Genomic DNA, 27,790 nt, shown 5'->3' with positions numbered 1-27,790 from the left:
GACCATCATAAGGAACCAGGGGTTGATGTGACCATAGGAGGCAAATCTTTCTTTTTTTTAGTAGACACTTGGTCTACTCGTTCATGTATACGAGAGGGAAAATATCCAATGTCGGGAAATGCCATGAATGCGCAAGGTTTCTCTGGAGCTACAAGCAGAGTTCCTTTTACTGATGAATTGCCAGCCTCCATAGGAGTGTGTGACATGTCTATTCCATTATTGTATTCAAGGCAGACACTGGTTAATATTCTAGGAAGACATTTAATGATAAAGCTAAATATGACTATTTCTTTTACTGATGAAGGCATAGTGTGTTCTACTTCAGGGATACATTATATGAATGTGGGCAAATTTATATTGGCATTTACAGGGCAATTGGCTCTGCGAGGAATTCCATTAGAGCCAGAAGTATTTCTTTATGGGATATGCATTTTGTTGACATGGCTGCCCGGCCTAGTGGGAAAGATTATGAGAATACCCAATTAGTTTTTGTTCAGACCACAGATGCCTATGGATGAAGAGGGGGGGAGGGACAGATTATTCCCCTAGAGTTAAATGCAGCCAAAGTGCAAGGGGAATTGGCCATGCCCAAAGGAACAGATGACGAGGGAAGGCCATGGAGAACAGTGATTGCCATTGGGGAAGGATATAGACTGACTCACGTCACTGACTAGGATATGGTTAGAGATGAACCATCAGATGATGAAGTAATATTTGAGATGCGTATTACATATTGGATCAGAATAGAGAAAAGAGAAATCCCACAGCGAATGGTGATAGTGCAGCAGCGGCCAGTATTTTTTATGTAGATTTTGAAAAAGTGTCAAACTCTTTACAGGCCCCTATGATGTAGGCTTATTAAAGGGGATAGGGGAGGTTAAGATTAAACTGAAGCCAGGAGCCAATTTACCTCGAGCAAGGCAGTACCCAATGTCTCGAGAGGTGGGTGAGGGTATTTTTAAGACTATATCAGCCCTGATGGACCAAGGTATTTTAGTGACATCAGAGCCACTGTGTAATACCACGGTGTACCCTGTGAAAAAATCAAAGGGAGGGTTGTGGGGATTTATTCAAGATATGAGACGGATTACCCAGATTGTAGAGGCAGAGTTTCCTTTAGTTCCGAATCCTGCAATGATATTGTGTAGTATCCCAGCAGAGGCATGATATTTCACGGTGATTGAATCGATTTAGCTAATGACTATTCTAGCAGACAAGGGATATAAAGTGGACAAGGAGAAGTTGCAATATTGTCAAGAAGAGGTGTTGTATATAGGTCAGTTAATCTCACATGGGGGAAATAAAGTCACACCTGAAAGAACTGAGGGTATTATGAAAACAGTAAAACCGCACACGATAAAACAAATACAGCAGTTTTTGGGATTATGCAACTATGTTAGAGCATGGGTATTCGATTATAGTTCATACACAAGACCGCTTTTGCAGGTTCTGAAGAAAGCCCAAGTGAACAAGGAAAAAATAGAATGGACTTAGGAAATGGAGGGAGGGTTTGAAGAATTGAAGAAAGCAATTTGTACAGCTCCAGTTTTAAGAACTCCCAACTATGATGAGGAATTCTTTTTGTTCTCACATACGAATGGGACAGTCATGACAGCAGTGCTTACACAGAGGACTAACCTGGGTACAAACCCCAGGCATATTACAGTGGGATTTTAGATCCAGTTAAGAGAGGTCACTTTGCTTGCGAACAATCCATGGCAGCAGCCCCGTTCGCAATAGAGAAGTCTACTAGTATTGTGATGGGGTGTTCTATTACATCGTTTGTTGAGCATGCTTTGTTTGCCATTTTGGAGAAACCTAAGGGTACATTGACATCTCAGAGGGCTTCCGCATATGAGGTAGCTATATCGAATCCAGCAATCAAAATAGTCAGGTGTAAAATAGTGAACCCTGCCACATTTGTAGCTGAGCCTGCGGCAGAGGGTGAGCATGTGCATGATTATGCCAACTACAAGGAATTCTATGATGATATTCCAAAAGTAAAGGAAAATGTGCTAGCCAGGGTAGAGGTTCTCTTTATTGATGGGTCTTCAAAAATGTATCAAACTGCTCGGGTATTGATGGGTCTTCAAAAATGTATGAAACTGATCAGGGAAAGACATTCAGGATCAGCTGTGGTAAGACACAAAGCCAATGGTGAATTCGAGGTTGTAGCAAGTGCAAGACTACCGTCTCACTTTTCAGTGCAAGCAGCAGAATTAGTGGGACTTATTGTCTTGCTCGAGAAACATGCAGGGCAGGAAGTGATGGTGTACAGTGACTTCGCCTATGTGACGTCAACCGTGCACGCAGGGCTAGCACGTTGGAAAAGGAGGGGCTACCTCAGAGCGGACGGCACTCCAGTGCAACACGCAGCATTATTGGACAGGCTTACCAAGGCACTACAAATCCATCACAATAGTTAAATGCGCAGCACATACTAAGCAAACTGACTTTAAATCTCTCGGGAACGAAGCCGCAGACGAAGATGTCAAAAGGGTTGCATATTCACCAGATATTTGAAGTTTCGATACTCCAGATGTAAAGGAAAAAGTAGTAACAATTATGATTGTAAATGAAGGGTTCAATAATTTATCAAGAAGACACTTGATGGAGGTTCAAAGTTATGCACCACAGGAAGAGCAAGAATTGTTGAAATGAAGGGGGTGTTCTTTATCCATTGTGGCGACAGGACAGCACTGGAAGGCCAGTGATGCCTGTAGCCTTGTTGAGGGTAGCGCTTGAATAGCTGCACTACCCTGTGCATGTAAATAGGGAAAACCTTGTAGCAGCTATTGCGGAGGACTGGTTCATACCGAACCTGTTAAAAAAACGTCACATTTTATGTAGTAAATTGCATCGTATGTCAAAGGTTTACCGCTGGGCATACACTGCAAACAATCAGAGGAGTGATTCCTCGACCAAACTGTCCTTTTCATATTAACTATGTTGATATGCGGAAAGTATATAGTGGATACAGATATATGATAGTGGTGGTATGTCCGTTTTCCAGGTGGATTGAAGCAGGTCCTTGTACACACCCTGATGCCACTTGCGCAGTGAAGATCTTAGTCCGAGAAGTCTTTCCTTGATGGGGAGGTGCTGAGACCCGACAATAGCCCCCATTTTGTTAATTAAGTATTTGAACAGATTAGCCTATTGCTTAGTATGAAACACAAGTTTTCTTCTACTTATCACCCGCAAGCGAACGGAATATGTGAAAGACTCAACAGCCTCCTTAAAGAGAGAATTGCCAAGTTGAAATTAACATTGAAAAAGGGATGGCTGCATTGCATTAAGAAATCAGCCTGGGTCAGACCACCACCTCACACCCCACGAGCTAGTGACAGGGAGGCGAAGGAGAACGCCTTTGTCTCCTCCATTGAGGAGCAGAAGTGATGCCCAGAAGACTGCAGAAATGTTAGGAAATGAGTTACGTGCTTATTTTACATGTATGACCGCTAGTATCTCTGTCATTTCAGATCAAATCAAGTGCAAAGGGTGTCGGTCTCAGGACAGAGATGAAGACCATTCAGCAACCAGACTTCAAGAACTATTTTCTGTACCTAGATTGTTTGTGGGAGATCCAGTCCTAGTGTTTAACTTCTCAAGGAAGTGGCACAAGCCCCGTTTTAGGGGTGCCTATATTGTGGAGAACGTTACTCCCTCAGCAGTAAAAGTCCAAGAGAGACGCGCATGGATCCACTTAAATGATGTAAAACCTTATGCTGGTGAGACCGATGCACCCCCAACCATTGATTTGGAAGCAAAACAAGAAGAAGAAGTTCAGCACGTGCAAACTCGATCGATGACGAGGAAGGACGCTAAGATTGCTGACTAAATAAATGCAAATGTGCATTTGGACTGTGGCTCACCCCGGACACTCTTTGTAGATATTGTAGCAGGAGTGTAAAGCAACGTTCTCGAGCCACAGGAATCCTTCAATTGAACTTTAGACACTTTTGATGTGCTAAATATGCCAAATCCGCAATCAGAGTTCCATGACTGAAAGCGAGAACAGTTTCCAGATTCCTACCTCACTGAGTTTCTCTTTGGTTGATTTCATGGTCCTATCAGATGCCCATAGACTACTTCTCGCTGTCTTTGTATACATACTCCGAGCTTATCCTGCGCTTGCTGGGCATAGTCCTAATATGTGTGTTTTGCTCAAGAGCCTAAAAATGGCCCGGCGATTAGGAGGCTGCTTGTGGCAATAGTTGAACAGATCCTGCAATCACCTGATCATTTAACAAGGTTGCCTGATTAAAAAGGTGTTTTCCTTCCTTAAAGCAGTACACATGCACAATGAGGAATGGAGGGAATGGTGGAGTTTCGGAAAGTGAGCAAACTCAACAAAGTGTGGAGAATCGAAAATGGTGGGGACTAATGTATTGGTGTGTAATATATGCGTGCTAAACATTTATTATGGTTATCTGATTTTGCTAATCCATACTATCTACTTCATTGGTCCAAGTAAGATAGAAGTTTCTTTGATTCTTCCCACTCCAGTGACTTTTGCAGAATTATCTGTTGCATAAAGACCCAGGCCATTTGTGATTATCCCTACACCAGTGACACATGCAAGGTCACCCATTTCTCTGACAAGTGTTCCCATGCTTCCCCCTGTCAACGCAGTCAGACCCTTCCTCTCCAAAGAGAATTGCTCAAACATAGCCAGAGCAATCACCGGCTCCAGGCTAGATTACTGCAATGTACTCTTCCTAGGAACCTCCAACAAAAACCTGGAAAAGCTCGTAAAACACCGGGAGCAGGGCGACGGACAAGCAGGGGCTACGGCACGTGGAGTGTAGCCAAGACCGGTACCGGCGACGCAGGCAGAGGGCGGCTCCCCCGCGATGCCGAACAAGAAAGCGGGGGGGAAAACCAACCAAGTAAGCATGGAGACTTTTATGACGGCGTCCGGACATAAACTGTTGCCGCCGGCGGATGACACTTCGCGCCCTGTGGAACCCGCCAACGAAGGCAGGATACTGGAAGCAATCGCCTTCATGAAAGAATCGCTTGAAAACAAAATGGACACAACAATTGGGGCCCTGAAAGCATCTCTAGAAAATAAACTGGATACAGTAATGGTAGATGTGGGCCTTCTCCGCCAAGATGCGAGGAACCTAACAGAGAGAGTGACGGCGACGGAACAGCAGGTGCAGCAAAATACGACAGGGGTTGCGGTAACGCAGACACAGATGTCGGAGGTACTACAGAGAATTAAGGTTCTAGAAATGAGAGCAGAAGAGAGGGGAGAGCGCGGAGGAACAACATCCGCATAATTGGCATTCCGGAAGGTGAGGAAGGCAAAGACCCCACTGAATACGTCGAGAACATGCTCCTCCAGGAGGTCGGAGTAGGAGCACTATCCCAGGGCTTTGGGGTAGAGAGGGCACACAGAGCCCTGACTGGAAGACTCCAACCGGGTGCCCCCCCGAGAGCGATGATTGCCAGGATCATGAATTACAAGGACAGGGAGAACATTCTAGCGTTCTCAAGGAAGGGGGGGGGAATCATCAGGAACTCTTCCAAGATCACAATGTATCCGGACTATACGGCCATGGTACAGAGGCAACGAGCACAGTTCGGCCCGACAAAAGAACGCCTCAGGACCGCGGGGGTGAGATACATGCTCCTGTTCCCCGCTAAACTCAAGGTGATACACCAAGGCAAAACATGTTTTTTCGACTCCACTGAAGAAGCCCACAGCTGGATGGACTCACAAGGCTTCCCCCAGTTGAGGCAGAGAAACGCTATATAATCCTGGAAATAGACCCAGATGAAAAGCAACAAAGGCAATCTGGAACAAGAAAATAAGCATTATATAAGTTAAATGGAGCTAGCAGTAAGCATGGAGGAGCAACCGGCCCCACTTTAGCTGCATTGGTTGAGAAAGGCGGCGCCCCCGAGAAGAATGAACTATCAGTTTCGATGTCAGTTTTAAGGCATCACGCTGCAGCGAGTCTGCGCCCATTACAGGAGCATGGCGAGAGAAGCGGCGGAGCCCCAGCAGGGGGAGAGTGGCTGGGCGTTAGTTTTTCAGTTCTTGTTAAAGTTATGGACCTTGGATGGAGTGAATGGGCAGTACAAGGCACAAACTACGAAAGGACCATTGTAGAGAACACTGAATTAACACAGACAATTAGCAACCGGAGCAACATGGGACAGGACCCATGTGGCAGCAGCAGTCGCTGCATCGAGAGGCATAGATCCGCGACCAGGACACTGAGGGAGATGGGCACGAGAGGAATAAAGCGTAGGGTGCAAGGACATGGCAGTGGGACACGGAAGCCAAGCAAACAAAGGAGATCATGGAATTGGATGAACTGACGATAGCCACCTGGAATGTGAGAAGACTCAATGCGTATGTCAAGAGACTTAGAGTTTATGCCTGGCTAAACCGGATGAAAATCAAGATAGCGATGTTGCAGGAGACACACCTCACAAGGGACAGGCAGGCCAAGGTGGACAAGAAATGGGGAGGACAGATTAACAGCGCCACATATTCAAGCTACGCACGCGGTGTACTAATATGGATCGCACCGGGGGTCCCATTTCAGCTACTCAAGCAAGAGACCGACACAGAGGGACGGCTGGTATTGGTGCATGGCATACTAGAAAACAAGGAGGTGTGCCTGGTCAACACCTACGCACCGAATACTGATGCAAGGGACTTCTTCAGGAAACTAGCGCCCACGTTAGCGCAATATAGGGAGGCGACGTTCATCTGGGCCGGCGACTTCAACTGCACCTTGAATCCCCTCCTCGACAGATCTGATAATAAACACAAGAAGCCGGCACCTCCAGCCAAAGAACTGTGTGGGATCCTGGACCAGCTACAGCTAGAAGACGTATGGAGGCAGGTACACGGGGAAGGGAGAGGTTATACACACTACAGAGCACCACATGGAACATTTACACGTATAGACTACATATTCGCGGGCAGGGAATCACTACAAGATATCACGGGAATCACCATTAAAGCACGCACACTGTCTGATCATGCCCCAATAGTGGCGACATGGGCGCACACCAATAGGAAAGCCCCTATCCCAACGTGGCGACTTCGAGCAGAGGCCCTGAGGGAGGGCGAGTTTGAGGAACACCTCCGCGAGGTGATCGGTGATTATTTTGAGCAAAACGAGGGCAGTGTTGAGAGTGGTGCCGTACTATGGGACGCATTCAAGGTGGTAATTAGGGGAGCAGCAATAGGCAAGACAGGAGGATTGACGGGGCGGCCATGAGGAAGTTGAATGAACTCGAGAGGGTGATTGAATCGAGAGAACACCGAGCGGGACTAGAGGGGGAGGAACCTGGAGAGCTGATAGAGCTGCGGACCAAATGTATGTTACTCTGGGAAAAACTAGGGAGGCTAAACTACGGGAGGTACCTACAGCGGTTACACGCGGAAGGGGACAAACCTAGCAGGCTCCTGGCCTGGCTTACCAGACAAGAGAATAAAAAAGATCCCATAAAGGTGTTAGAAGATCACACTGGGGCAGAGGTCAGGGACCAAGGACACATCAACGCAATGTTTGCGCGTTTTTATGAGCAACTGTACGCCCCGAATCCGGAAATAGACCCGGAGGACATAACAGATGCACTGGTAGAAATAGGGTTGCCGAAGCTGGAGGAGGAACAGGCCCAGCTGCTGGACGCACCCCTCACGGTGGAAGAAATAGAGATGGTGATCGCAGAGCTTCCCACCGGTAAAACACCGGGCCCGGATGGGCTTCCGGGGGAATTCTACAAGACGTACAAGAGCGCCATTGCCCCGAAATTACTCGAGACATTCCAAGACGCATATGAGACCATGCGTCTCCCAACGAGCCTGTCGGAATCGATAATTGTCCTGATTCTCAAACCAGGGAAGCCCCCCAGGAAATGCACCTCTTATAGGCCAATATCCCTTATTAATCAGGATGCCAAAATATTAACGGCGGTCCTAGCCAACCGCTTAAAACAGGTAATATCCACGCTGATCCACCCGGACCAAACGGGCTACGTTCCGGGAAGGAACACGTTCTGGAACCTCCGCAGACTTCACCATGTGATAGATGAGACAAACAGACTGCCAGACGACAGTGTAATAGTGTCCTTGGACGCTGTCAAAGCTTTCGTTTCTGTGCGCTGGGAATGGCTGATGAGTGTACTCGCCCACTTTGGTATCGGGGAGGGGTATCTCCGGTGGATCAGGTTACTATACAGGGAACCCAGAGCAAGGGTGAAAACTGGGCGATTCATCTCCGAGGAGTGGAAGATACACAGGGGAACCAAGAAGGGATGTCAGCTATCGCCAATGTTATATATATCCTGGCTCTAGAGCCATTTGCGGTATTCCTTAGAGCAGAATATAGAGATACCGGACTGGACATAGATGGGGTGCTCCACCAAATCTCGCTATATGAAGACGATATGCTCCTATTCGTATGCGAACCAACCACTAACCTACCCTGCCTCCTAGAGGCGATCAGGGCGTACACTAGGATCTCGGGCATAGTGATCAATAAGGAGAAATCTCTCCTCTTCCCTTTGGCAGGATTGAAACACGTCCCCCCTCCATTGTTTGCCGGACCTGGGTCTGACGTGGGCGCCCGCACCTTTAAACATTTGGGTATAGGGATACATCATAATACCGTTGATACCCATGCATTCAACACGCTCGCCGCTCTAGATAGAACGCAGCGGTCAATGACCTTCTGGGGGACACTACCACTGGGAATGATGGGAAGAGCAGCCCTCCTGAAAATGGTGGTGCTGCCCCGCCTACTATACTTCCTCACGAACATTCCATACAACATACCCAGGGCCTTTTTCACCAAACTAAATACAATAGCGCGTTCATTCCTATGGGGAGGAGGGAGAAATAGAATCGCAATAAGGACCCTGCAGAAGGACTATGGAGAAGGGGGTATCGACTACCGGACTTTGAGAGGTACTATTTAGCGGGGCAGCTGCAATTTGCAGTAAAATGGCTGGGGGAAGACAAAACAATAGACACTTGCATTTTCCAACCTGCATTGAAACAGTATAACCTAAGGGAAATACTATGGCTCGATAGACCCCGGCTCAGAACCCTGCCGAATATGCTTGACATCGCAGCGGACCTATGGAAAAGAGTGTGGAAACTTCAAGGGGTAAAGGATCCGCAGTCAACGCAAATCCCACTAGCGGGTCTCCTGGGGGGGAATACGAATACATTAGCAACATACCGAGCACACTGGGAAGCTAAAGGGGTAGCACAAATTGGAGACCTGAGAAGGGAGGGAAGGTCGGCGGACTTCCACGAAATGGTAGATGAATATGAAGTACATATGGGTCAATTCATCCTATATACCGGCATGCTGAGAAACAGCACGGGAAGATGGCCAGATTGGGAAGACCAGGACGAGGAAACACCATTAGATGTATGGTATAACATTGCAGAGGGAACACATACGACCTCTCGGTTGTACGAACAACTATTGAAGGTCAAGGACCCACAGGAACAACACACGAGGCAGCGTTGGGAGGAGGAGTTGGGGAGGCCCCTCAGCGATCAAGAATGGACTAGGGCCTTACGATACCCAAAAAAGGTATCCAGAAATGCGAGGTTTAGGCAGGCGCAGCTATACGTCACGCATAGAGCGTATCTCACACCCAAGAGGATGAATAAAGTCCATACAGGGGCTCAGAGCGGGTGCCCCCGCTGCTCGGCGGAAGAAGCGGACATGGTACACATGTTCTGGTCCTGCCCAGTGATACAGGAGTTCTGGGACGGGATCAGGGTCAAGATAGCAGGAAGTGGACTTCGAATCCAGGCGGAACACCCTGAAAAGTACCTGCTCGGCCTCTTCTCGAGAGGGGGTAAGCATGATTCACATTTGGCAAAGATGAAAGATTTGATAAGCATACTGGCCAAGAGACGGATAGCGATGTGGAGGCATGGTGGTCAGACCTTCAGAAGTGGGCGCAGGCAGAGACAGTGGTGTGGGCAAGAGCAGTGATAAGAGGGGAAGGGGAAACTGCGCACAAGCTGTCTGCATAGAACACACTAATGCAAGACCTTTTTGGCCACTCGGAGGAGGGAAGCTCTGAAGACCCCTTGGAAACAGAGGACCCGTAAGTGAAATAGTAAGGCCAGCACCAAGCCCAAGAATAGAACATTGTGCATACCAGACCTGGTGCTCGACTCCACGGGATGTCCAGACCGAACTGACATGGTCGCTGGGGAAACTATGAAACCACAATGAAAAGACAAGTTCCGCATGAAATGCCAATAAACCATCTACGTTAATGTTGTTTGTATGTTATGTGTTTGTTGTTGTTCAGAAAACCAATAAAGAAATTAAAAAAAAAAAAAAACCTGGAAAAGCTACAAATCATACAGAACAATGCCCTCCGCACTGCCCAAGGTATCACGAAAAGAGAACACATCTCTGAGGCCAGAAAACTAGCCCATTGGCTACCAATAAAGGAAAGAATCATCTTCAAAGCTTTGACACTGGCCCACAAGTGCATCCACCTCACCGCCCTGGTCTACCTCTCACTAAGAATGCGCCCCGTCTCCTCCTCAAGGCCATCCAGGTCACCATATACCAACATGCTCTGTGTGCCACTAGTAAAAAGAGCCAGAGCTGGAGGATCCAGTTTCCCTTATCTCGCACCATCACACTGGAATGCCCTACCTCCCACAATCCGAGGTGTGCCCTCCCTCATTAACCTCCGGAAAGCTATGAAAACCATCCTCTTCACATAAGGTCTCTCGCAGCACCATGTTTGCCAATAAACTGCCTGTAATGTAATAACCAAAGATGCATGAGCTGTAATGACTAATCTGTTTGTAGCAATCATAATGTGCCAACGACTGCTACCAATCCTGTACCCCCTGTAACTAAGTTCCTGCAAGTAACAGCGCCACAATGCCCCTGGGCTGTCTGCGCGCTATATAAATATAAATAAATAAAAAGGACCCTTATTGATGTACTTCATGAGCATTATGCACGCACCCTCCTTGTAGAGGGAAACACAAGAGAAGCACAAGGGAAGACGATTAGGAGTTAAATAATTATCTAGACAGTACAGCACATTTGGGGAATAACATGTGGTATCAACACATGAAAGAGGTGGGAAAAAAACATCCACGGAGAATTGCTGTTTGTGCTCTCCTACCTTATGCCATGGGAAATTCCAAATATCCATAGCTATAGAAGTAGAAGCCCAGAAAGATCACTGCCTGACACACCTTGCACTCTGCCATACGAGATGTCAGTTCCAGGGTCAAACAGAATCCTTGTTATGGGTGACTGAATGGACAGCTCCAGAAGATGATGATGATTATTTGCATGATTCAAAGACAAGAGCGAGAGATGATGTGATAAGATATGAAGAGCATGGAATGAAGGGAGAAGGATTCAGATGGAAATAAACAAAAAACTCAATTGTCAATGAAAGTACTTTGCCGAAATACGAAGATGCAAAGAGAGGACAGCTGCAAATCAAGGGAACGGTACTTTCTCCAGATGGATGGGAGGAAGGCCTGGTTGTGTGTAAGGTGCCAGCACTTACAGGATTATGAGCCAGCAAACAGCATTGGCCGAAGATTGTAAAGTTGCTGACAAGGGTTGATGATAAAGGAGGCCCGCTGCATATAGTGCCTCTAGCCAGTGCAGAACTACGTTTCAGAAACCAACTTTGCAGATGACACCCAGATCCTCATCCCTTTATCGGGAGACTACACTCAAGACACCGACACTATCAACAAAATATATGCCATAATCCAAAATTGGATGGCACTAAATAGCCTCTGTCTCAATGATGAGAAGACTGAGGTTCTCATTGTGGGCTCCCAATCCAAAATAGAAGCATTACATGCTGATTACTCATCCATCAACATCGATGGCACAAACATATCAGTACTCAAACAAGTAAAAACACTAGGTGTCTACCTAGATGCCAACCTCACCATGGCCAAGCACATTAACGCCCTCCTACACCGCAAAACATATTGCTCTCAGTCGCCAATTCTTGACACCCACCAACTGTATCACGCTGGCAAGAGCTTTAATCTTATCCAGGCTCGACTACTGCAACGTACTCTACCTGGGTACCTCAAAAGCCAATCTAAACAAACTACAGCTTATTCAAAATAAAGCCCTTCGGGCGGCCCTTGGATTAAGGAAGTCAGATCACATCTCAAATATTAGAAGAAACCATCACTGGCTCCCCATCAAAGCCAGGGTCACATTCAAAGCCCTGTGCGTCACATTCAAATGCATCCACTCTTGTGTCCCCATCTACCTCAACCACGCCATCACCAAAAAAGTATCAAAGAGGCCCCTCAGATCTAACAGTCAACTATTCCTAGCCATCCCCCGCTACAAGACAACCAAGGCAGGAGGCAGTAGTTTCCAATACCTCGCACCCACATATTGGAACACTCTTCCCCTCCCCATCAAAAATGAGCAAACGTTCTCAGGCTTCAAGAAATGGCTATTTAACCAAGACTAAAATCCCCTTCCATGCTTCAGGAAATATCACTGTACTGAAGCCCTGCATTAAATGTCTTCGTGTATGATTATTTTGTATTCACATGCACTGCGCCCGATTGGCAATTTCTAAGAAATGTTTTAACCAAGCTGTCTGTAACATCGCCGTGGTACCCAAGGGTTTGGGCGAGTAATAAATGCAATAAATAAATAAAATAAATAAATAAATGGCTTAAGAAAAGTTTAAATGAACCAGCAGTGCGATCAGATTTTTGATTGACCAGGAATGAAGGATGGAACAGTAGTGATAATGGACCACTACTGGCCCTGTGGATCCAGAGCATACATGAAGCTGCCCAAGGACTGTGGAGGGCTGTGTTCTATAGTGATTGTTCATGTTCCAGCATTGGTGATTCAGAAGAGTACCCTGAACAATGGAGAGTTTCCAAACGCAGATGCTCACCAGAGAAAGAGGTGATTAGTTGAATCTCTCAATCGAACAAAGAGGGAATACTACTACTCAGCTAAATCAATAGAGGCCTTTGATTCCATTCCATATGAACACAGGTTATTCAGTGAGACTTTGACAATCTTCATGCCAAAGATCGAGATGATGGCGAATGCCAAATGGTTACAGATTACCAGATGGGAGCTCCTGCAGACGATCAACACTACCATAAAGGGATTCAATGCTATCATAGAATAATTGAGAGCCATAAGACTGATGAACCTGCAGAATAGATGTGTCTTGGATTTGATTACAGCTATGGATGGAGGTGTTTGTGCCAAAATCGGAGAATCAAGTTGCACATTCATACCTTCTCACGATGAAGAGAATGGGACCTTGACAGAGGCCATAACGATGCAGAGAAACTTGCACATCAAGATGGAAGATGAAGTAGAAGATATTGCAGATGACAGCTGGTTTGCGTCGATCTTCTCATGGGTTCCACAATGGATGACAAACATTTTCAAGTTCCTCGAAGCATTGTTGGTGATGATCATGTTTGGATTCTGTGTGATCAGAATAATAATAATAATCACACAGTGCAAGAAGACAGCAAAGAAAGCAGTAGGAATGAAGATCATGATTGATGTCGAGTCAGGGTTTGGACCCAAAGAGCTGACAGATAAAGAAATCAGAAAATATATATAGAAGCAAGTATTCTAGCACCTGAGGGAACAAAGTTCCTATATCTAAGAAACCACAAGAAGTATGTGGGAAGATGGATCTACTGCAGCCCGAATGGACAATGTAGTCACATGACCTGGTGTGTTGATGACCATATGAAATTAACAGGATCTCTGAAAGGAATAACTAAGATATGGTCTCCAAAAAAGCACTTTTTCAGATGAGGGTGTCTAGATGTGAAGACTGATGGGAGAGTGGTCAATGAGTCAACCAGAGGGGGAGTGTACAGGAGGAGCCAAGTGCCCCTACGGGAAGTTCCACCCCGATTTTGCCTATATGTTGGAAACCGGAATTTGTGACATGTACGATGCCAATAATGGTCCCTATACTGCAAAGAGGCCTCAAAACAAGGTATCCATTGAGAAAACCCTATATGATGTACCCAGGGAGAAATTACAGTCTTTTAAAGAGTGCTCCGGAAGAAGTGTGAAGATGAATGAAAGAGAAGACTGGTGACATCACATGAAGCAGAAATGATGCACCCACAAGAGATGCCAATGAAGAGAGTATATAGACCTTATAGAATCTGATGGCAAAGTATAGAATTCAACAACATTTCATGTGCGCAATGAAGATAGCACATGCGGAAAGCACTGAAGAAAATGCAATGTCGTTTTATAATTGTACAGATGCTGAAACGCAAGTAGACTAAGTAATGGTAAGGCTGGTTATACGTAGTAAATAGACTGTAGGCAGTGCAGCCAATAGATATATGTATATAGAATCTGGATGAGCCACGATGCATTTTAGCAAACTACAACCCCATGAACAGAAGGGCTGAAAGTGTGGTGCCATAGAGGAAAACAGCCGACATCGTGGGAAGATTCAGGAAAGGCTGTCTGGCCCAGCGTCAAGGGGCGGGGCAGTCAAGAAACTGATTATTCGAAAAGATACAATGAATGTGAGAAGCGAGACAAGCTCCTGTTGAGATGTAATGGAAACAAACTAGAAGTGCTAGGTTTTATTAATTTAATAGTGTTAAATGCGAAGAAGGTGCTCAAAACATGGTCTCCTGTCACATTGTCAAGTTGAAAATAGACTTTGGGCAAGCTACACCGAGACCTGAAGATAAGACCATGCTCACACTCCCTTCTTTTCTCAGGCGCAGTGATACCTGCACAGCCGAGTTCAAAGACTAATTAGAGTGGCAGACAGTAGGAGTGATGATGGATGATGGGCTAATTGGGTGGGGAGGCATGGTCAAGTCCAACATTCCAGCACCTTGGGTACCATCTTGCGTGCTGCTAGCGAGTGGAATATTCCAGAAGGGTACAAGCGTGCCAACCAATTGTAGAGGGCCACGTAGTAAAGAGTCCTATAGTTTGAAAGCCAATGCTACGTCGTGTATTTCATGACAGCGAAGATGACTTGCACTAGGGGTGGGCATAGCTGTCCACCTGACCTTAGAGACCCAATCACAATCCAACTGCCCCATAGAAAGTATACCCAGATGTTCCCCTTAAACCTATCATAATCCCACATAGGTTTTCTTATTTTGCCACATAGTATGATGTCACATATGAGCGTTGTTGCTATAAAATAATGTTTTTTATGAAATGCGTTGAGAATTATGCTGTGGGACGTCCGTTGACACCTGTTGTACTCCCGGTTTTGGACAATTGCAATTAAAAACAGTTATGTTTTGCCAACTTCCTGAGTCAGTCTGATTATTGGTGTAAGAGTAAAACCTGCATCCCCTCCATCTCAGAGTGCTACCTCAGTTAAAGGGCCTACGGGTTCAATCTCAACCAGAGGCTTTGGAAGGGGACGTCTTGCAAAAATTACCTGCGCCGATGGGAATGAAGAAGTATTTCACAAAACCCCAGTTACCATCAGAGTCCAGGGAGAATCAACCCAAATAAATGCTGCTGTTATTCCCGGATTGCCGGAAGAGACCATCATTGTTGCAGACTTTCCAAGTGTTGAAACCCTGCCAAAAAATGCTAATGAGTCCTCCATTCCATATTCCCCTTTTGATTCCTGGGAAGATGGGTTCATACCTAAAAGCCCTGTCTGGAGGTGGAATATCAAGGTTGAAGAAGAAATTCCTTCCCTAGGGGAAACTGCAGGCCAAAGCTGAAAGAAAATCCCTTGGGTGGGAAGCCCAGTCTTAAGGGGAAGGGTATGTGATGAATTTGATGGCGTCATCACTTCTTTCCCGGCGGTAGTCTCTCCCCATGTGGTCAAGGGACGGCAGCTGCTACTTGATCCCATTTCTGGAGGCGGCTAGGATCACATGGGGGGAGACAGCCTCTGGGGGGGGGAATATCATGGCATCATTGGACGAGACATGGTATCCCCCTTTTTCTTTTGAGGATACCCCACCCATGCCCAATGTTTTAATGGCATATTGTAAAACCTCCCCTCATGCCCCTAAGGAAGGATACTGAAGACCTCTTCACAAGATCTGTATGCAAACCGTCAAAATCTGACTTGTATTTTAAGACTCATGAAAACACCTTCTCAAACTCTACCTACACGTTATCCAGAACTGACTGGCCCTTAAAGATCACTGAGAAAACGTAGCCAGACTTTGCATGGAAGTCAAAAATTGACTTCCATTCCCATAAATGCAAGAATACTGTGACGAAGAAGATGAACTGAGTAATACGGATGAATGGAAGCCAAGAGCACAAGCTGCGCTCAAGTTGTTGCGAGCGCATACCTGCAATCGGGAAATGTTAACAGGCTAAACAGCTGATAAGGTTGCGCTGCTGGTGGGATAACGCTGCTCCTCAGTACGAGAGACCATGGGGCTGGAGAGAGTTCTGCCGAGCCAACCGGCTCGTGAACAAGAAATAGGGAAGCTGACTGCGAGCGAGAGCATGCTGGCAGAACGCTAGAGCTGACTGAGGGGTTCTGAACATTTGCAGGTGTTGGAAGCCAGCCTCTGCCTTACTGAAGCCCGAAATGATGTTGAAGAGCCCAGAAGGAAGCGACAGACAGAGAAGCCAGGAAACGAGAGGCGGCGAGAAGAAAGGAAATGCTGAACGACCGTCATCGGCTTGCCGGAGGAGATACAAAATGTGGGGGAGCACAGGCACCAGGGCATATTGGCAGTCATGCCAAACCAGAATAATTGTTAATGAAGCACATGAAAGAGCAAGTGAGAATGTTTGTAAAAGGGGGAAGCATTTGATCTTCATCCACTTTTGTTTGATGAACATGCCTGCGACCCTCTTAGCAATCGGCCCCCTTCTATTCCTGGGCTCTCTGATTTCACTCCATTGCCCTCTGTTTCTTTGAGAAGGCATTTTCAGGTTTCCTCCAGTGTTATAGCTATTAGATTTTTGTTTCCAATTCGAAATTTAAGGGAATCAAGAGCAAACACCCCATAAGTCCTGCATTGTGCGTTGTGCTAGTTCCTGCATGATCTCTTATAATCTTCTCCTGTAGTAAAGAATCTCGACAGCGAAAACTTGAAAAAAGTCTATCTTGTGGTATTCCCATTGCATCTCCTCTGTATCGCTGGAACGTTTGAAAGCACGCCCGAAACGCTCACACCAGAAAAAATACAGGCCCTCAGAAACTCTTGCAAGCATAACACGTTTTATTTCTACAAAAATAGGTGTGTCAGCAAAGAACTCTGCTGCCATGGAACGTTCTGGGGAAAAAAGGTGCAAGCAGAAGCTTAAAAGGGGACACAGCGTAATAGATTACATCATTTGTATACAGTGGAAGTCCGCCTGACTGGTTGGTGCGACCCTATACATGGTTGGCCTACTACATAGGGGATGTCAGGTCATTGGTCCCAGCCCAGTCCGTCCGTCTTCTATCACGTGGGGTCTACTGGGCTCATTGTCTCCAAGAAAGATAAAGAAGCCATTAGTTACATTTGCAAACATTGCTACTCTATCATTATACAATGCACCTGGCATGCTCAAAGACTGGCACATGGGGAGTGTCGAGGTCACACTGACCCACACATCCTTCGCTCGTCCCGATCGTGTCTCTCAGCTTCCAAGATTTTCACCCTAACATTTGCACTATAATGTATCCCTCCCTGTACCTTGTATTACAAATCAAGTCATTATGAACTAGAGGTACGACGACCATGGTCTTAGATCTTTTATGATGGATTGGTTTATGGTCGGTGGTCTGAGGTCGACTGGTATCTCAGAATTCAGGCGTCTTGGGACTAGGGCAGTTGTAGGGGCTATAAGTCGTGGCTGGGTGGGTGGGGATCAGAGGCCCGCTTTGGCCTGTGTGTGATAACATGCACACCAATGCGCCCAGTACTGTCTCATGGCCTTTCAGGGCACATTCTTTCTAGAACACACATATTGGTAACAATTTTAGAACAAAGGAGAGTTTCTGTGAAAGCTAGCAGCGCGGGCCTCTCTTTCAGATTTCAACTTTAGGCCTGCGGCCTGGATCTAACACACCGAAAACTACATGGGCATGCAGGCCCCATGCTTCAACTATGGCTACTTAATATCTGCAAACTGACATCTGTTTATATACGTGCACTATGTCTAAAATGTCTAAGTTGCGTACAATATTATGTTTGTGTGGGGGCCTTTAGAGCGCCCCACCATCCTCTAGTCTATTACAATTCTTACAATGGGGCTCGCCTCACCCTAAAGTGGGGGTGGGATGGGTTAGTCCCCTTCCCAACAAGTTGTATGATCCTTTTTTTAACTGAGAATCTCAGGAAGCAAAACAAGTTAGACCACGTCTAGATCTGGGTAAGGCTCTTAAGCCTGAGGACTCAGTGCGCTCTATCAATTTCAGTCTGATACGGGATATCCACTGCAGGGTAGTCACCAGAATTTAAAGATGGATCGTTGGATGGCTATGCCATGAGCTCCTTCAGGCACCCCCAGGATCTAAACAGTGTTATGTCTGTCTCTGGACTCTTATTAGGCGTTCAGTCAGCATGGCTATTTGCTTTGCTACCCGGGGTCAACCTCTCTTGTAGCATTGAGATCGTCTTCTAATTTGGATATGTGAGCTTTGGCCTCATCTTGTCTTTTGAATACCACCCCAAGTTGGGTCTCTGACACCTGAGTTTTGATGGAGGATAGGTCTATTGGCACTGCCTTCAGAATGTCATACATTTACCTGGGGCGTGGGGGTTCCTGGTCTCCTTTCAAGGAGGCTGTCGACTGTCAGAGTTCATCCTCTGAGGTGAGCATTCTAGAAGTTCTCTTCCCTAGAGGTTTGGGTTTCAATGCTAGAACCTGTGCCATTACCAGTTTATTATAATGGCCCCTTGCTGTCCAGACAAGAACGGCCTGTTAGTTGGCCCTCCAGCAAAGAAATACTGCAAGGACAGAGGGGTGTGCGTGCTCGCCATGTGAACACTGTATCACATCCCCTCAGGTGGGGACAGCGTTGAGGCTTAAAAGCTATTTTATTAAGTGTCTCAGAGCCAGCTGCTCCGTAATGCGGCTGACACATGTCCTTCAGGCTCAGATGGAGTTTAGGTGGCCTTTAGCCACAGGTCCCTCAGTGTCACCTTTCCACACTCACTGCTCCCTGCCACGGGCTGTATTAATCTCGTGGCGGTTTGCCTGGCTGCACATGGCGGCTTGAAGCTTACCTTCACCTGCTTCTGAGTCCGCTCAGTGCAGCTGAAATTCCCCTTGGAATGTACAACTCAGGGCTTGCACTACCTCTGTCTGTCCTATCCGCTGTGCTTTTTAGGGTTCAGCAAGATGTTCTATGGGGTGTGACGAATCGCAGGAATATGTTCCTCCTCCCCAAGGGTGAGCCCTCCATATGAGCTAGGGAGTTTTCCCGCTCCGCAATACCCTCCCTGTTGGTAGAGGCAAGCGAGTCCTCACCGGGAAAGACTCACCCTGTGGGGACAAGGACTCCTGCTCTTGTGAGGAACTCCCCAAGGACCCTCCTAAAGTCACCTCTTTAACCATGCCACACAAGGACTCATACAAAGAAGGAACCAATATGTAATATTGTAAAACTAAAATTGTAAATATTTCTTTAAGGTAAAGACTTTATTCTCCCGAGACGAAAATGATGAATAAAGAATCTAAGGGCTTCAAGATGCGACGCGACAGAACAGGAGAGAAGAAGCTAAGCCAGGCTAGGTCACCTCTGCAAGGGGAGGAGACTGGGAACTCCAGAGAGCACAGAAGCTTCGAACAGGCTGTCACGCCGGAGTCGTGGAAGAAGACGTGCGAGAGAGCGAAGCAGTATGCAGGGGCGTGGCCACATCGAGGCAGTGGTGGGTCAGAGGTCCTGTCGAGCACGCCGATACTACTGCATGGATAAGACCGCGAAGCACACAAGGCACAGCGATATCGAGCACCCATCAGAAAGGATGAGACAGAGGACGCAAGAGAAAAATGTGGCGGTGTGAAGGAAAAACCTGAACGAAACGGAAACCCAGTGACGTTATCCCAGAGACAAGCAGGTAATGGTGAAAACAGGGGAGACCCGGGCAGGAGCCACTAAATCATTATGTGAACATTCATATTCGGCCCAGTCAATATAATGGAAATCCATCAGTAAGAGGAATTAATGAGAATCATGATAAAAGTTTTCCTATTCAAACAAGTCAAGATACTCAGGACATAGCCTGGGGAATAACAGGAGGAAAAGAAGATCTTTATCAGAGTACTCACACTTGTCACAGTCGAGCTAACGAATATACAGTAGCGAGAATAAGAGGAGAAAAGGGGAATCGTTATGAAACCATTCCTACATTGCCCAGTAAAGATACTGAGAGCATAATCAAAAGAGACAGAGTTGGAGGCAAATCCCTCTCAGAATAATCAGACTTATTATAGTCACAGTAAAGAAAGCAACAGAGAATCACAGAAAGGTTGGACAGCCCTACCCTAGGAAAAGACTAGAACACATATTGGAAATAGAATCAAAGAAGACAGTAATCAATCAATAATAGACCCTAATAAGGGAGGAGTTATCAGTATAAAATCAAGAGAGTTCCATATCAAGAAGGATAAGAAGAACAGTATCGTCCTAAAGGAACTGTGTGAATTAAGGAGGTCACAAAGAACTATTTGGAGATAAGTTATTGAACATACCTTGCGAGAAGCAAAGATCCAGGAGAAGGGGGCCATTCTCATATCCTTAGTTATACATAGTGGTAGAGTAAGTTAGGGTTAGTTTGGGACAGTGAACAGGTACTTTAAAAACATTCAATGACGATTGACGAGTACCTTAAAAAGTGTTGTTAGGTAGGGAATACCCAACAGAAAAAGGGAAGGATAGATGTTTACCTATTTCCTTTCATAAACATACATTAAGAAATGTCTAACAAGAATCTCTGTCCTTATGACCAGTCACAGGGGGTAAAGGAAGAGAAATCCCCTTTAATCGTGACGCTTTCCAAAGGCATTACATACGCCTCAGCACTCCACAGCGCCCCCTCAATCTTATTTTACTCCTTAGAATCCAAGTACCCTCAAATTTGTCAGATGCAGATTTTTTAAATCCTCCAACAAATGCAATGTTTCCACATTAGCGCAACTTCAGCCAAAGACAAACATGATGATACATAGGAACATAACACCATAAAGAAGCTGGGCAGCTGAGGAGCCTTGGCTTAACTTTTCTATGGTGTTGTGCACCACCTGGACATAAAATGGCTGACATGTATGTGCAGGGCCACGGAGTTGATTGATGGATGCCTAGATTGGGTGTCCAGTCAAAGTTTAGAAACATTAGTTTCGAATGTCAAAGGTTCCGACACAAGTGTTGAAAAAAAAGTTTCGAATTTATTTATTTAATATTAAAGGGTTTATTTTAATTTAGTATAGTTAAGTAAGTGTTTAAAAAAGAAACAAAACTGGGGTTGGGGGCAGCCCAACCAAAAATAAAAAGCGAAACTTTGTTTTTGGACACTTTTGTGTCTGAACTTTTGGCATTCGAAACTGACTGTCGAAACAGTCACTAGGAACCCTAGATTGTCCAGCAAGCAGTTAGGGCCATCTTGCCTGTCCTGATCTTTCTCTCTCTTTCTCTCTCTCTGTCTCCCAATCTTTTTTGAAATAGGAACATGGCTGCCATGTTGTAAGTTATTGCTGAAGCACACCGAATACAGCACACCAGTATCCCTGTGAGTCCTTCAGGGGTAACCTTCTATATTGTGGGCTCGGCAGATTGAGTAGCTTATAAACAAATAAAAGGATACAGCAAAATATGAAACGCAAACTCACAAAATCAACCCTTTCTGGTGAATGGTGTATATACTACGCAGGATTTACAGGATATCTGAAAAAGATCTCTCGCTGGCAACACTTCAGAGTAAGAAGTTCATACCTCGCTTATGCTGCACAGTTTTAATTGATGGATGCTAGCCGCAACAACATAACTCACTTCAAATCAAAGTTATGCTGGTTTGGCTACAGGAAATTTGATTACAAGGACGATGCTTTTATGAGCAGCACATATATGAAATGTTAGTTTAATTAAGGACTGCATATTACTCAACCTGAGAAAGTGTGAATAGCTACCCATCAAAACAATATGTTAGGCTAACGAAGGCATGATTCTTGCAAGGGCACCGAATTCTTCTTTTCAGGGAAATTTTTTCAACTAGTTAAAAGAGCCAAAGACTTTGAAGCTTGTAGTGAACCCCAGCTCGAGTTCGAAACAAATCTGTACTTTATATGGTATTGTTGCCAATGTGCATCCGATCTACAAACGATGCCCATTATATGTTTGTAATCGCATGTCATTACCTACCTGCAGAAACAATGGCAATCATTGGTGCAACCAGACTTTCTCAAACAGCCTTGCCTACTGATATAGTAGTGGAAACAGGATGCAGCACATAGCTGCTTCCCAAATGCATAACGTGCTCTAACGACTTCATGGATGCGTTATCTTGGAGAAATGGAAATTAAGAGTCGCCATATTCCTTGCTACCAGCCTTAATAAACATTACAAATCCTACAGACATGTATCGGATGTGGATCCCCAAGGGTCGTCTTAAATACCATGGTCAGGGAGTGCAGTTGGATCAGACACTTATGGCGCCACCAACTGCCCTGAACTCCTGGCAGAATGGAGGCGTTTACTTACAGTGTAGATGGCCTTACTTGCTATGCTAACCTAACTCCATGCATATGCCGACTTCAAATACCAGCCAATTGAAAGACCGCTATGAGATGCAAATGAAAGCAGGGAATCGAATTGCAAAAGGCACTTAAGATTGAAATGAAGGGCCATCAGCCCAACTATAGACACTAAAGAAACAGAGTAATGAAGAGGGTGCGGCTAACGTACAAGGCGCACAAGAAACATGTCTTCCTTCAACAGATTACTAAAACAAAAACAAGCCAAACTGAAATGATTACAATGGGACATCGATGATAATCACAGACAGATCTATGGGATTATTGCAACGGCCGAAGCCATTTGACAATGGAAATCAGGAGATATAGGTGAAAAGAGTCTGCGTCTCCTGTTGCTCCTGGTGTAGTGATCTGGCCTTTGTGCTGATTGTAAGTATACTGAAAATATTTATTTCAAAAATAAAACACTTGAAATAAAGACAGTATAAAGATCACATACTTGGAAAGCTGTTTCTCAGCATCAGCACAGAGCTCCAACAGCCCCATCAGTACAGCAGATACATCCATGTAGGGCTCCCATACTGTAAAGCCTCGCCCAATGAGGTCAATGGCGGTCCGGCGGATTGTACTGTGTGGAGGAAGTTTGGGACTTGGAGGCTGCAGCAGAAGAAAAGTCAAAGCCTTACCTGAAATGGAAAGAAATATAATCTTGTCAAAGGAAAAGGCTTGATTTCTATTGCACTGGCCATTTTTTGTTAATCTCCTACAATTTCTGGCAAATGACCATTGTAGTCAATGCAACAACAAAACAATTACATAACAGTTAGAAAATTATTCTCATCGTTTTTTTCAATCAAAATCAGCTATTAGCTGCATGATCCTCTCAGTGAAGAAAACACCAGAACCTGTAAATTTTACCGAATCGTACCAAAATGTCGCCCTCACAATTACGACGGCCGAAAATGCACACTTTTCTTTTTGGGACCCGCCTTACACCACATATATATGTGGGGGGGTATAGAATATAATATTAATATGGGAGTTCTCCCCCCACATATATATGTGGTGTAAAGAGGTTTTTTTTAAAAGTCGGCTTTTTCGGCCGTCGCAATAATCACATAGATCCAATTTTACAACATGCATTGTTGGTAGGGTTACCAGATAACCCCATGAGAAGGACGACATGTCCTAGTGCTGGGCTTTCACTTCTCCCATCAATTGCCAACTGGGAGTTGTGGTGTAACTACGATCGAAGCAATGCCAGGAGTGGAGCAGTGTCCTTCATGACATGAAGTTGCCTGGCAACCCGAATTGTTGGCACAACTCAATTTCTGAAAATTGTATCCACGAAGAAGAGACAAACAATAGGGTGAGGTGCAGAATGAGGCAACGAAACATGACCTAACCTTCTCACCCATAATATTTCATATCCCTGTGCCATCACTCTAAACAACTGGGACTCGAGGAGTACCTTTATAGCAGGTAAATATTGTGTTAATTTAACACTGCTAGGGATTCACCAAAAGACAGGTGACTACGAATGTTTTAAGCGATAACTTGCCGCCCAAGTTAAGGGCCCACGTGAACTGGAGATGACAGAAAAAAAAGAAGTGAAAAATGCACCTTATGCCATGTCATCCACTTCGTCATGACAACAGGGATGCTCCAGTCCTTATCAGTTTTCAATGGGACACCGGAAAGAAGACTGTAAAAGGACGAAGGATCTGTGGGGGGCAGGGGAGGTGGAGAAAATGCAGCGTATGCTCATTTTTCTTTTTTTGGGGTAAAATTACAAGTGGAAGTGTAGCAGGAGGAGACATCCATGTTTTGTACTGATTCAAATGTATTACTAGTGGGCTTGCTTTGTACTCATCAAGTGAATAAACATGGAATAAACATGGAAAGGTAATGCTCTGCAGTCTGAAAAGACTATGCTGAATGTCTTTTGGTGGATAAGCCGTTGCATTTTCACATTGTTTCAGGTCCCATCTTCAGCGATGGGTTTTATGGATTCTGTTCCAGAACCAATAGAAGGAAACCATCAAATAATGTTGTGGAATGACGAGAATGGGTGGAATGTATCCAGAGGTGTTTGGTGGGAACTGATTTGAGTCCTTCAGGGTTGATGAGGCCTCTGCTTCTGGATTTTACATCCAGTGTATAGTTTTAACAGCATTTTAAGAACATTGGAAAAAGCCTCATGCATCCCTTCATCCAAATATCATGACGGTCAGTGCATTCCCCTCAACCACAAACCCGAATGATCAGTACCTGACACTATGAATCAGTCTGTTGGATTAGCACCTGTATTTTTTTTTACATCATACTATAATAATCAGTGATAAATAATGACACCCTGAAATACATTCCCCACTCATCTGCTCCATGCCATGTTGCGACATACCAATATGGTGAATGAGTATCATTTTAACACATACTCTTGTGGATACATGCTCATAAGTCTGCATTGGAGCCTACTGGTTATTTGCCAATAATTCCCCGATGGTCCATCTTCAGCACCATGCTCTGCTCACTATTGTCCATCACCAGGTCTCAAATACTCCTCGGTGGAACAAGCAGCCCACCTGCCATTACATTGGTCAGAACCTAATGGACTCATCCTCCAACATTGGAAAGTTCTTCTAAAAGAACATCACAGTCCTCTTGAAATGGATTTCTCAGCTTGCATTCATTTGGTCAATGTGCTTGGTGGCTTGTGCTTTAGCAATTTGTGATTTGCCAGTAACTTCTCATCATGTTATTACGGGGAAAATACTGTATCCATGAATCGATTTTTGCAATCTATCAATTTCAACCACCTTGCTGGGTGACCCAAATGCATTCTTTTGCAGGAAGTAATTTGAAGGTCTCTTGTCAGAAAATCACCAATCCCACTGTAAAATCCTAGTATTTTGATTCAATTAGGATTCATAGATCGTTTTTTCTAATTTCATTGACTGGGAATTTTGCACCATTGTGTGGCTCTTGGCCAAACACAAAACTTTTTTTTCCCACGAGAAAAAGTTTGTATTTATAGTAGGAGAAGCTTAGCAGCTTAATTGGGTTCCTTGATTAACTCAGTAATTATATGGACAATGTAACTCATCTCCCTCCTTCGTATTATTAAAGAGACTCTGGTGGTAAGTTCTCCTCTACAGACTTAGAGCCTCATCACGAGTTGGGCGGTATCCTGGTGGTAATTGAGCCAGGATACCGCCCAACGCTATTAATGTTACCGCAACTCGGTATAGCGCAATTTGCGCCGGATCCTGAGTTGCGGTAGCACTGTTAGTCCCCATGTATTATGAGTCCATAGGACTCTATGGGGCTTTTCGGCACTATAACTGCTGGTGGTGATAGCGCCAAAAATAGGCAGAGGTAAATCTCCAGCTTTCCGTCCAAACTCGGGATTGGGTGGAGAGGTAATGTAGTGGTAATAGCGTTACAGCTGCATTTTTACAGCTCCGCCCAACCCCTGACGAGGCCCTAAGTCTCTGTGTCAGAATCAACTAAGTAGACTTTACAGGAACTAAACTTGCAGTAGAAAAGAGGGAAAAGGTGTCACCCTATTGTTTAGGGCGCCAGCAACTCACATCCCAAAATGGATTGCAGGATTACTCTTGCAGGAGAAACTAGCGTTGGAGGATCAGTCATCTCAGTTAAATCTCATGAAAATAGTATTTATATAGCCCAATAGACTGAGGGAGGAGGGAATCATTTTTAGGGATAACGATTTGCCCCCAACCTGTATACTGGGGGCAAAGTCGAGAGCTAAAAGTTGATGAAGTGCCTTTACCTCTCAGATTCTGTAGGTTTATCACTCACACTTTCCTTACCACTAGCCCACTCCTCACCTGATGATTCTGTGTGGGTCTTTACGGATTCGTCTGATGAGCTTTCCGTCTTTTCCCTCCAGGCTGTCTTTGTCTTTGTCTTGACGATCTTATTCTTCTGTTTGACGAATTAGGAGCGAGCTCCCCCGGAGGCCACTTTGCCTATAAGCAATTAGCCCGGCAGCGGGGACTCCTGGGAGCCCACCCCAAACCAGGGAAAAGCCTTGCCGAAAAACCCTGCAAGATTGTGTAGCTGTAGTTGGCAGGAAGTTGTCGGCGTGTATCGGTACTTCAATAACCAGCATGCACTGGTAAGTGTTCTTAGTGGATAAGGAAATTCGATCCAGTGCGGAACAGCACAAACAGTACAGTACTCCAAAGAACTTGGACAACGAAGTGTTCCCAGCAGAGAGCGTCCGATGGCAGATGAGACGCTGAAGCAGGAGTGAGTACTAGAAGGCAGCGCAGAGCGCGGATAAACAGCAGAAGCAGAAAACAAACAGGTAAGCGGAATAAACGGGAGGAGGAAACCGCGAACAGCGGTAACGGAAAGACACGGGCAGACAAACAGGGAAGGAAGGCACAGGAAACACAGAGAAACAACTGGAGGCAGAGCACAAGCGAGGTGTAATCACGTAGGCAGCAAGAAAGTTGCAACGCAAAGGTGTTCTCCATTTTCAGGTACTTGTAGGCAGTACAACAGAAAGACTAGACCGCGCCTTGCAGTGACTCGGAGTCTAGTCCTTCTTCCATAGAGCCCATCTGCTCCATACTTTCCATGGGCGATATATGACATTACCTCAACAATAATTTCCCCTCACAGGATCAATATGGCTATTAGTACATGCTAGTAAACACATAAGCTTTATAGAGTGTTAAGTCAACAGACAAAAGGTTTTTTGCAAATTAAATGTTTTCATCAATATTCAAAAAACATTGAGTTTATATTTTTATTAAGCGCGCACCCGGGATTTGAACCTCTGCATGGTCTTGCTTCCAAGACCAGCACGCTGCCCCTGTGCTATCCTCCGTTCACAGTATTGATGATACGATTTTCTTTTGATTCTTCCTGAGTGGGACATTGCTGTGTGAGTTGTTTAGTGCCAATTTATTTTCTGTTCCTGTGTTTGTCATTTAGGCCTATCAGAGTTGGAAGAAAAGCGATTTGTCGTTTCTTGGTCTGCTTTTGAAATCAGACTGCTCGGAGTGCTGTCAGTCCCAGTAGTTGACTGCATTACAAACATTCTAATTGGCTGATGGGACGGCATTCACAGCCTCCGAGGA

At 45.3% G+C, this 27,790-nt stretch overlaps 1 protein-coding gene across 4 annotated transcripts in view; it reads right to left on the bottom strand.

The window, feature by feature from the left end:
- Positions 1-27,790, bottom strand: part of WDR7 (WD repeat domain 7) — a 2,460,073-nt gene that overhangs the window by 569,455 nt on the left and 1,862,828 nt on the right. For all 4 annotated transcript variants that reach the window (XM_069627029.1, XM_069627030.1, XM_069627031.1 and 1 more), the window contains one exon: positions 23,173-23,359. In XM_069627029.1, coding sequence (XP_069483130.1) covers positions 23,173-23,359 — 187 coding nt within the window. The remainder of the gene's footprint in view (positions 1-23,172; positions 23,360-27,790) is intronic.

The sequence above is a fragment of the Ambystoma mexicanum genome, chromosome 6p, assembly GCF_040938575.1.
Source record: "Ambystoma mexicanum isolate Mex_15411 chromosome 6p, UKY_AmexF1_1, whole genome shotgun sequence".
NCBI lineage: Eukaryota > Metazoa > Chordata > Amphibia > Caudata > Ambystomatidae > Ambystoma > Ambystoma mexicanum.
Note: the sequence above shows the minus strand (reverse complement) of the source record. Positions and strands in the feature narration are given on the sequence as shown.